Source organism: Amblyomma americanum, chromosome 3 (genome assembly GCF_052857255.1).
Source record: "Amblyomma americanum isolate KBUSLIRL-KWMA chromosome 3, ASM5285725v1, whole genome shotgun sequence".
Taxonomy (NCBI): domain Eukaryota; kingdom Metazoa; phylum Arthropoda; class Arachnida; order Ixodida; family Ixodidae; genus Amblyomma; species Amblyomma americanum.
The window spans coordinates 187,149,151-187,161,235 of record NC_135499.1 but is presented as its reverse complement, the minus strand read 5'-3'; the positions used below and the strand labels follow the sequence as shown (position 1 = coordinate 187,161,235).

Here is a 12,085-nt window from a genome sequence, read left to right as displayed (position 1 = left end):
TCGCACTTCATGCGAGCTGTGTCACATTGCAATAATTAATTTTTTTTCAGGTAAGAAAAAATAATTGTAATGTCGATGTGATAGATTCTAGGAAGAAGGTTTAATGGAATGTGATAACAGACGTGCTACAACACATACAGCACTGTGACTCTTTGATTGAAGTTGCAGTTTATTCTAGGCTCGAACAATACAGTATAACACATCCAGTTAAGGGAAAGGATTATCCATTGACATGTCCTCCATGTCATGGTAGGTGCCAGTATGATTCAGTACATAGACTCTATACATTTCGCTGCAAACAGCACAGACATGACACTGCGTCTTGCTGGAACATCGGTCAGCAGTCAGAGGCTTCCCTTCATCTCACAGCATGTTTGTGCTTTAAGAAAAATCTTTCCTCCTGTACTGTGAATTGGGGGGAGAGTGTTGCCTCCACCCCGAAGTGAGAAATTCTACATGAGAGAACCATGCTGAACCCCATTTTTTCGACGAAAGTTTAAGAAATACCGTGATTTAAATGGGACTTTCCCTCCTCCACCCCAGCCGCTCCCTCCAAGAGTGATCCATTATTCTGTCCCTGCTGTGAATATTGGTTTATCTGAGTATATATGTCAGTTAGGGTACATAAAATTGTAGGTGTGATTCATAGGTATGCTAGCTATTCAGGTATTATGCGTAAGAACTATGATATAAATGTGGACTAGATATTTATTTATTTAGTTAGTTATTCAGTATACCCCTAAAGGCCCTATAGTCGAGGGTATTACATAGGGGGGAGCATCGGTACACAAGGTAAGCACAAATTTTTTCTTTTGTTTTATAACAGTGAATTTGACTATGATAGGGCAGCAGCGCGAGAGGAATACTGGCCTAATCTATGATCGCGGTCGATATCAGATGGTGACAAATGGAGAACCAGACAGGTTGCTAGTAATTTCGAAACCTTGCCTTCGGTTTCCGCCCATGTTTCTATGTCATCTGATATTCCGTGAAAGATTGCTATTGCATCGGCTCCTGTCTTCTGGCTTGTCGATATGAGACTGTAACAGTTGGGTTTTTTTCCGAATTTCGTCGAAAGTGTGTGTCGAATCCTGATTATCGCTTTCAAGCGTATCCAACTCTATTTCCGCAGTTTCTAGACTGCTGTCAATATATGTAAGTAAGGCTTCAATGCTGCATTGCCCAAGCCGAATTTCATCCATGCCTCTTTTTAATTCTTCGTTGCTAGCCTGAACTGTGGTGGCCTGAAGTTGCAAGTCACGAAGTATGCGCAGAATTTCACGGTTTTGATCCGCTTGTGATAATGACATTTCATTTGCAGCTTTCTCGGTAGCCTCTTGTTCGGAGGAACGTGCAGAATCAGATGGTTTGTTGCAAGTTCCGGGACCGGGATTTTTCTCCACAAACCCCGCCGAGAACAAAAGTACAGCAGTGTGGAAACACTTGTTTACAACGCAAAGGAAAATCCATGGGCACGGCAGCAGCAGCACAAAACGATTATCGCTCTTTCCTGCATACAAATAAATGCAGTTATGCACGTGAAGCACGAAGAAGGATGGTTTGTCAGCCGATGTGTACGTCATGCTGCGCCCGAGCAAGGATCTTATTGTTAAAGCCCAGGTTATCAGAACTTGGAGTCAGTTTAAAGTTACTCAGGAGTGATTTAATTCCCTCATCATTAATAACCATATTCGGCACATCTATTGGTGTAGACGTGCCTCTTGCATGCAGAGGTTGTTCCTTGTCAAATAATGTTTGCACTGCTTGATGTACTGTGCCTTGCAGGTGACTACAGTTAGCCTGGAACAGCTAGGTGCACACATTCCATACACCTCATTGCCTCGAGAACTGGGGGGCAGCTTGGCCATCAACCACAAGGCATGGCTGCTCCATTGTCTCAAGTCCATGGCTAACAGGTAAGCCACAACGAAGAAGCAACAATTTCAGAGCAGTGAGCATACTTTTAGTTTAGTCCACGTCATGGGGGCCACATTTCATTGGAGGCAAAATGCAAAAAATTTCTGTTGAGTGAGGTTCCAGCGCATATTAAAGAAGCCCATCTCGATGGCCTAAATAAATCCACACCGATTTGTTACCGTGTTCCTCGTAGCCAATTATGGTTTCGCACATAGAAGCTTGTTAATATAGCCTAACCTAAGAGGCGTAGTGCTTGTCCTTTTGTGTCCTGTATTTGAGCAGTATTTGATCAGGAATTATCAGACAATTTTACTTTTCAAGGCACGCCTATGCAAACCATCAATGTGTCTGCACCCAAAATACTACTGTGTGTACCCAAATGAAATGCAAGTTTTTTTCCTAACAAGAGAAGTGAGAACTCACCCCCCACATGTTATAATTGATTCGTATGCAGAAGCAGTTGTGAAGACATTATTGTGTTTACTCGCACATTGTTCACTGTCTCGTAAGGGTTGACCTCCCAAGCTCTGAGCCACTAACTTTCAATTGAGGCAACTGGCACAGTGCGGCGCATATCAGAGCAGCAGTAGTGCAGTGAGAAACTCGTCACCGAGCACGAATTTGATGCATCATTCCGAGCAACATGTGATGGAACTTGCAAGCTGTAAAGACCTTCGTTTTATATAATAAAAGTTTGGCAGGCACCTTTAACATTTGCAGTGCTGCCGACGTTGCACATTAATGGCAGTAATCCTTTGTGGGTCCACGGGAGGCTTGGCACTTTTCGGCAATATTGAACTCGTGTGTCGCCGCACAATTTTGTCCACTCCTCTGTGTACAAACGATGATTTGCTTAAATGCTGCCGAGAATGGTCACAAAGTCCAGGAGGCACAACTCACCATGTGGTTGAGTGACTAGGAGAAGTTTTGTTTTCGTGCCTATGCCTCTGGTTCCAAGGTGTAGCGGGACTTTGTGCCTACCTTTGTATTGGCCTTACCTTAAAAAACTTGAGCAGCTCAAAGAATGGGCAGGTGAAATGTTCGTGCAGTAATGCTGATAGTAACTGCTGTACTTTGTTAGTGGGACACTGAGGATAAATATAAGATGGCCTGTATCGAAAGGGTACCACATTCTAATCAGAAAGACTTCTCTTATTGAAGACGGAGCTTTTACTGTAGAAGCTCGATAGATGGAAATCGGCTAAATGGAATTCCCACTTAAACACAACGCTATTCTCAGTGTTCGTTGGTTTTGTATTAAAGCTTTGTGAAAAACACTTCGTTAATTGGAAGCAAAATTTTTCCACCATCGGGTAAACGGAACTAGAAATATAACCAAAACTGCAGCTACCAAAACTGCTTGTTCTAACACACCATGTTCAAGAAAATAAAATTTGGAGCGGACACTTAAGCTCCGCTGGGTATAACGTGATAGCGTAATGGGTTAGGCTTTCGATTCTGAGCAGTTCGACACCTTTGAACACATTTTTATTTTTTCAATTGTTTCAGTTAATTAATTGGTCAATTGCACACTCTAAATTTTCTTAATTAGCACCATCAAGCATTGGCTTTACATTCTGAGCATTTTGACACCTTTGGACCCCCTTTTTCTAAAATTTTCATTTTTAATCTCTTTAATGAATCAATTAATTACAATGATTTCATTAATTTATCATCGCCTATCACGCGCCAATCATTCATCAATTGCTAGAGACACAAATTACCGTGGTACATTTTTTTTTACGCAGCCCCCGATTACATCCGACACGCGGTGCCAACTACTACTGCGCTGATGGATTTCTGACCGAACGAGCTTTATATGCTGTCGCGTAAAAACCATCAGTGGTCTTATCAAAAACATTCCTGTCACTTGCATATTTTGCAAACTTCCCCTTGCAGTATTTAAAAAGGTCAGAGAGATGATGCATGTTAGGGTGTGTCAGCCTGCCTCTTGTTTTGAGATTCAGCAGGTCGGCCGCAGGTGTATTTGTGACTCCTTGTTGTCCTCCAAATGCCTTCTTGCAAATGGTGCACAAGGCCTCGCTTCCAAGCTTTCTTGAGACAAATCTAGTAGCATAGTAACAACCGTTGCGTCGCTGTCATCAAGTTCAAAAATGCCACTCTCCCAGCTGTCTTCGTCGATCAGCCCATCAAGCTTTTGCTTCAGTTTCTCCAGTTTGGGTGCTGCATACCTGACCTTTTGTACATCTGTCTCAAATCTACCAATGTCACAACAGCAGTCTGGCTCTTATCAGAAGTTGTGCAGTTTCCAAATTTAGCAAAGAATACAAGCTTAGCATCTGACAGAGCTGCAAGACTGTTGGAAAAAGGGGGTGTTGATTGCCTGCCGAAAAAAGCATTCCAAGGGGTCTTGATTCATCTTGGACGATAGGACTTGAAACTGCAGTCTTTCAGAGGGTAGCTTGAAAGCTCTTTTCAGAGTAACGCGCCAACCTTCGGCAGTCGACTGGCTCAAGAAAAAGTCTTTCGGGATTCACCACTGTTGACCTCTTCCTCCCATGTGACGATCCACTGAGATGCAGTGTGGAGAGTGGTGACATCCCTACATCCTAGTCGAATGCCTTCTGCAGGGTACCAGCGTTTTACAAACAGATCATTAAAAAAATGTATGAACTCGGCTGTCGGTGCGGCTTTAGCCAGCCGTGGTGCGCCTCTGCATGCATAAAACAGCATTGCTTTGGCGACTGAATTGCTGAAAACCTGTGTACTCGCATCTTCTGCATATTGGATGGGCTCACGTGATTATAAGTTAGCTTGGGACAGACTCAAAATGCGCCAGAATTTTTGCTGTCTGCAACAAACACAGCATCGTAGCATGACCATCTAATAAATTTGCAATCTTTTTTGAGTACCTTTTTGTCATGTAGACGGTTCCTTGTGCATTTGAAAAGATGAGGTGCATCGGAAAAAACGTACACTTTCCTTGAAATGTCCACTGGGTGTTCAAAGCAGTTAACCGCATGTCCTGGTGCACTGATGCTGAGTTGCTTCCACATTGCATGGTTGTTGGAAGCGCCATTGCACACAACTTCATCAACAAACAAGCCGGCCTTCTCTAAATGTAATAAAATGCACTGAGTCAGGAGCTGAGCAAGCAGCGTTCCCTTCGTCGGCTGCAAACACGGCTACTGGCTGTAAATAATTTTCGACGAAAGGTGCGAAACCAAAAACGAGCCCATGATCTGTAAGCTCACTGCTTTGATTGACACCCTCCCCATGATCGACGAGAGCAGCATAGATCATTGTTTGTGAATTTACAGCCATTTCTTTCCTCACTTGAATTTAATCCATAATCACCATTCCTCAGCGCTGAAGAGGAGTCTTCTTGGCATCTTCAGGGCTTGAAAGAACTTTTCGTCAAAACGACATTTCAGGCCCACCATGCTTATGTACTTTCTCACAGTAGTAATGCATGGCAATGGCAATATATCATTGCTTCACAAAAAAGAATATGTAGCAGGGCTGCGTATGTGTGGCAAGAGGCACAACAGGATCCAGTCATCTGTCTATTGCTGGTCTGTTTTGGCTGTGCACCTGGCAGCTTTAACACATTCTTCATATACAAGCAGCTGCACTGGTGTCATATTCAAGACTTGCAGCTTCTCCTTCACATCTTCCTTCAACTTTCTCAGATCAGTCCTGGTGTCCTGCATCTGATTGATCAAGCGTTCGTTGGGCTTCAAAAGTCATGCTTGTGACTGCCCAAGCACTGATTTCACGCGGCACAAAGTTTCAGCTTCTGTTGATGGGAAGGCAGCATGGATAGCCTGATGTGCTTGAATGGTCGCTGTTGCTTCGCTCTTGCAGCTTGGTGGTCGGCGTGTAACGGCAAAGTGTCAGCAAGGCCACTGCACTGATGGCGTATGGCCCCTGGTAACACTAATAGGCTCTTGTTGTGTCACCAGCTCTTCTGGCAGTCTACAGAGGCACACTCAGGAAGTCCTTCAAACTCAGCCCTCCCCGGCGCACATCAAGGCTGTCAAAAGTTTTGAGTACAATTTAAACTTTAACCGTTGACGTGGCAAATGAATTTATGCCAACAGCAGCACAGTCCATTGGCCTGCCAAAGATACACACCTGAACTGTCATGTCACTTTTCACTTGCAAAGTCTTTCGGTTGAACACTTCTGAAGAACCATCCCTTCATCTGTGTGCTACCGCTGCATCGGTAAAGACAATGTCTCTCACCTCTTCAGCGTTGGTGCGATGCACTGCCCATGAATGCTGTGGTAGGCAACTGCTGCTCGCTTCATTGAAAAGTGTTTCAAACGGTGGTCAGTAAGTGACAGTCTTGCAAGATTCCGCAACGTCGCTACTTTCATTGGAAGAGGTTGCCGCAGTGCGTGCCGTGTTGTTGGGCAATGATGATCCGACGCCGCTGCTGCTGTTTTGAGAGTACGAAAAAGAAGCAGAGGGATCAGAAAGTCGCTTCATTCTCTTACGAGGATTCTTGATTCGCTTGGACAGGTATGTAGGAGATCCTTGGAAGATAGACAGCACTGCATCTTTTGCAAGGCCTGCTCTTCTTTATCTGGATGTTAACACTCAGCTGTCCACTTCTGCTGACGATGTCTTCAAGATGAAGTGACGAGCAAAACGTCTTTCGCAAACACGGTCCGTTCTTTGAAGTACACTACCTTGGCGAGGTATCGCTAGCCGCCACGCTTCGAGCCTTGCTTCATCATCTGGAGGCATGAGAAGACAGTAGTTCACCTTGCACGGTTTGTAGCCGCTGTTGTAGAATGGTACGAAGCACTTCACCATCACACCGCTGCATAAAATAGCTTGAGCAGTAAGCGCTGGATTTGATTAAAAGCACGCTCGAAAGATAGAACAAATCGCAACAGGCATAAATGAACTAATGGCACGTAGGACAAAAGTGGGCACAAGTTACTAACACCATCTATTGACACGCCACCAAAGCAGAACCCTATGACCTTCTCTCCCATAGGGCCCCACCCACGCCGTTCACTCACCTAACGTACTCTTACACCGTGCTGCCAACTGAAAAAAAAAAAGGAGAAAAGGAGGAACTACAAGCTCTGCTACAAAAAACAAGAACAGAACTCAGAACAAGTGTAATATGCAGCACATTTCAGATCTGTCTCCACTTCACGTCCTCACGTGACTGCTTTCTCTAGTGGCACAGCAGTTGTATTCCCCAACTTATTCCCCAACTTGAAAGGCTGCAGAAAGTGCAGTGTGTTAAGTATGCAGATGAAAATCACAAGAATGGTAGCTAAGAAAGAGCATGTACAATGTTTTGTATATCTCAATTTTTTTGTAATCAACTTATGGCCCAGGGCAGGGGCTTATTTTTGTTTTGCCTATATCGTTTTGTGTGTGTGTGTTACCAACATATTTATCCAATAATTTTTTGAAAAGTTTTGCACACACCACTCTGCCGGCTTTTTTTTCCTTCGGAAGTATAACCAATAAGCGACAGTTTGATGCGTTACAATGCGCAGTGGATTTGGAAGTTCTTGAGGAAATAACTTTTAATTGAAAACACTCAAAATCGGTCATTTTTTTTACAGTAAGGGAAGAGTTGAACTGTATGGCAGTGCACTTAAGTTTGACTTTTCGTACACCATATTTTCCGAGCCACTTCTCAGTTGTGTCTTTCCTTCCATGATTTAAAGGATGCTTCTGTGTCTGTAGTCTGCTTGCACCGAGTGCCCAACCAAATGGCCATTGTTTCAGGTAGACCACTTAAATGGCTCTTCAGCACAAATTTACGTGCTTGGGGGGTGGCCGGATCTTGGAGTGCACGTTACGTACCAAGTGCTTTCACGAAAATAGAATAGAAATAGAGAAAGACAAGTCTGTCTGCTTACCTGCTTGCCTGGTCCTGATGCAGGTACAATTTGTCAAGCGAGGTGCCAGTGCCGCCGGCGGTGCTGTCAGCCAACCCCGCAGAACCTGTCGAAAATGATGTAGGGGGTGGTGGGGAGATGACGGAAGAAGAGGAAGAAGCATCTTCGGCTGCTCGTACTGCCCCTATTGAAACGCAGAACTCCGTCCAAGAGAAACAGAATTGCGAGGAGCGTGAGAAAGAGGTGGAAGTCATCAAGGAGCCAGCCTCAGCCCCTGCGATGGCGAAAAAGGTCAGCACAGAAAGATTAATAATCAGTCATTTTGTGTTATTCATGCCACAGTAGTGACCAAGGCCATTGTGCCTTTAAATGCATGCCTCTGGTTTTTTTTCTTTCTGTTTTTATAAAATGTAAATGGTGCTCTCTGCTTCAGAATATTATAGCTTGATAAACGTTGGATGAAGGAACCAATCAGAAAAAGGCGCGGGACCACAAGGGGGGCACACATCCAATCTCCTGGTGTGTGCCTACCTCGTGGTCCTTCGTTTTGTTTTTCAACTGGTTCCTTCATCAAACATATACCAACTAGCTCAGCTCTCAGCTCTTCTGCGTTGATAAACGTGCTTGTCTCTCCTGACAAGCGTAGAGTTCACCACTGGGCTCTCTCCAAGAAGCAGGCTGGGTGAAACGATATGTTTTCTTCACGGGAGCATGAGACATGCTTTTTCCTTTAAGAGCATCAAAACTAAGCATATGCAGTTTGCTTTTCTCTGTCTCGGTCTCTAGACGGTCTCGGACGGGCGCCTTTGCCTTCAAGGCCCTTGGCGGCAAAGGCGCAACATTTGTGCTGTGTAGCTGCACTGCTTGCACCCTTGAGCATAAGGACCTGATTTTCAAAGGCCTTTGTGGTGCCCATGTGACAGGGGTATCACTCGGAGTCATCCGAGTCATCAGATCTTCAGTCGGATGATGAGTGCAGTGCTCCTCACTGCCTATGTCCCACAGAGCATCGTCCTCTGCGACGTCCAGAATGTTGCCAATGCTGCATATTCGAAAAGACTTGATCACCATCTCTTTGGGCAGTTTCTGGCAGACGGAAGTATGCCGCCGTAGAGCAAAGCCATTTCGATTCATAAATTGCCGCACCCATGATGGCAAGCCTTTGAATTGCACCCTCGTGAATTCAGAGGAATGCGCTTTCTCTAACTGAGGCTCTAACTGAGGAAGACGGTCTTAATGTTCAAGCAGTGAATGGTAATTTCACGGCTATCATTACGGAGTGTGCAGTAGAAGTAGGCGGTAGGATGGTTCGACAGGGTACCGGCAAGCTATCTCAAGAGACGAAAAATCTGATTAAGAAATGCCAAAGCATGAAAGCGTCTTACTTAACGGACAGAATATAACTGGCAGAGCTGTCAAAAGTGAATAAATAAGCGCAAGGAAGCCGACATAAGGAAGTTTAAAATGGAAAAAAATCGAGCATGCTCTAAAGAACGGAGGTAGCCTAAAAGCAGCGAAGAGAAAACTAAGCATAGGTAGAAACCAGATGTATGCGCTAAGGGACAAAGAGGGCAATGTCACTAGCATTATGGATAAAATAGTTAAAGTAGCCGAAGAGTTCTACACAAATCTGTACAGTAGCCAATGCACTCAGAACGTTCATGAGAGAGTCAGTAGCGCACTGCAATGGGGCATCCTGCAAGTAACGAAAGAAGAATTAAATAAAGCCTTAGGAGAAATGTAAAGGGGGAAGACAGCTGGTGAGGATCAGGTAACAGCAGATCTCTTAAAGGACGGAGGGGAGATTGCGCAAGAAAAACTAGCCACCCTGTATGCGCAGTGCCTTGTGACCTCAAGCATGCCAGAAGCTAGGAAGAACGCTAACATTATCTTAATTCATAAGAAAGGCGACATCAAGGACTTGAAAAATTACAGACCGATCAGTTTACTGTCCCTTGCCTTCGAGGTATTTACTAAGGAAATCGCAAATAGAATCTGGACAACCTTAGACTTCAGTCAAGCAAATGATCAGGCAGGCTTTCTTAAAGGATGCTTGACAATAGACCATAGTCACACTATCAGTCAGATGATAGAGGAATGCGCAGAATATAACCAACCCCTATATGTAGCCTTTATTGATTACGAGGAAGCATTGGACTCGGTGGAAACCTCAGCAGTCATGCAGGCACTGCGGAATCGGGGTATAGAAGAGTCTTATATGAAAATACTGGAAGATATCTATAACGACTGCTCAACTACCATAGTCCTTCATAAAGTAAGCAATAAAATTCAACAAAGAAGTATGTCAAGCAGAGAGACACGATCTCGCCAATGCTATTCACCGCCTCTTTACAGAAGGCGTTCTGAGGCCTGGATTGGGAACAGTTGGGGATAAGAATTAATGGTGCATACCTAAGTAATTTGCGTTTCGCTGATGACATTTCTTCGCTAAGCCACTCAGGAGATGAGCTGCAAAGTGTAATCAATGAGTTAGACAGGCAAAGTTAAATAGTAGGTCTTTAACGAGCAGAAAACCAAAATAATTTTCAGCAGTCTCGCAAGGGAACAGCAGTTCACAATTGGTAGCGAGGTGCTGGAAGTGGTAAGGGAATACGTCTGCTTAGGGCAGGTAGTGGCCACTGATCTGATTCACAATAGCGAAATACAGTCAAACTTCGATATATCGAACACGGATATATTGAATTGTTGCGTATATTGAACACATTCAATATCACGCAGAAAACTGCATGCATTTCTATTTTTTTAAATTTCGAAAGGGGCCGGGTGCAAAATGGATATATCGAACTACGCCACCCCAGACCACGTGCGCTCTGTTGACAGGAGGCGAGTTTTCCCACAACACCATTGAAGATAGCGGCGCGATGGGCGTTCCCAGCTGCTGCGCACGATAGCTGCACACATCGATCGCGCCGAGGGCGCCATTTGAACAATGCGGCATACGCACGCGGCGGCTTGGCTAGTTTGACAACGTCATAGGGCAACGTCAACGACACATTACATTTTCCGCACTGATTCCTCGGCGCCGGTGTTTGTGCTACGCCAGTCATTGTTATCGTGTGTTCGTGTGTGGTTGGTGTGATCGCTTAGGTGGTTCTTTATTCGATGGCTTAGGCCTGTGGTGGCGTGGTTGGTGTTGTGATGGCTGCAAACGCAAAGAAGCGGACGTCCCTGACATTTTCTGCAAAATTAGAAGTAATCCAGCGCGTTGAGAATGGTGAAAAGAAGCCAAGCATCGCCGAAGCTTTCGAGTGACATTAAGGCCAAGGCAGAACAAAACCAGCACTCAGACGCGTGGTGGGTGCGCAAAGCTGCCTTTGAAGACGTTGAGAAGGTGCTGCACAAATGGTGGTGACGACAGCACCGGAACAGTGGCGGAGTTGACAGACGTGGAAATTGCAGCAGAAGTTACTGCTGAGTGGTTAAACGAAGACACTGCCGAAGTTGATCCCGGAAGCGCTGATGTTGCCCCGCTCCCGACTGTAACAGAGGCTATAGCTAAGCCCCTTGTACGCCACTACTGCGGCACAATAGAAGCCACCGGACTATCGCTTTTGGATCATTTACACTATGTTAAGGACGCTGTGGTTAAGCACGCGGTTGCCAATATGAAGCAGGCTACGCTGCTACAGTACTTTTAACCAATGAAATAAACACTTTGTTTGAAGCTTCAAGTGAGTATCTATTGCGCCACGACTGGTTCATTGATTGATTTGCACTAGTTTTTGACGCGTTTTTTAAGTGATTTTATATATCGAATTCTGGCTATATCGAACTATTTTGCGATCACCACACTGTTTGATATATCGAGGTTCGACTGTAACTAGAAGAATAAGAATGGGGTTGAGTGCATTAGACAGGTTCTCTCTAATCATGAATGGCAGTTTACCGATATCCTTCAAAAGAAAAGTATATGACAGCTGTATCTTACCGGTACTCACCTATGGCGCAGAAACGTGGTGGATAACGAAAAGGGTTCAACTGATGATTGAGGACCACGCAGCGAGCTATGGAAAGAAAAATGATAGGTATAACGTTAAGAGATCGGAAGCACGCCGAGTGGGGGAGGAAACAAACACAGGTTAATGACATCCTAGTCGAAATCAAGCAGACAAAATGGGCTTGGGCAGGGCATGTAATGTGAAGGCAGGATAACCGCTAGTCCTTGAGGGTAACGGAGTGGATTACAAGAGAAAGTAAGCGTAGCAGGGGGCGGCAGAAGGTTAGGTGGGCGGATGAGATCAAGGAGTTTGCGGGGATACGGTGGCCGCAGCTGGCAAAGGACAGGGTTAATTGGAGAGACATGGGAGAGC

The 12,085-nt window shown here is 44.9% G+C and overlaps 1 protein-coding gene across 1 annotated transcript in view; it reads left to right on the top strand.

The window, feature by feature from the left end:
- Ptpmeg2 (Protein tyrosine phosphatase Meg2) overlaps positions 1 to 12,085 on the top strand; it is a 63,854-nt gene that overhangs the window by 19,166 nt on the left and 32,603 nt on the right. The window contains exons 7-8 of the mRNA XM_077659212.1: positions 1,786 to 1,916; positions 7,799 to 8,045. Coding sequence (XP_077515338.1) covers positions 1,786 to 1,916; positions 7,799 to 8,045 — 378 coding nt within the window. The remainder of the gene's footprint in view (positions 1 to 1,785; positions 1,917 to 7,798; positions 8,046 to 12,085) is intronic.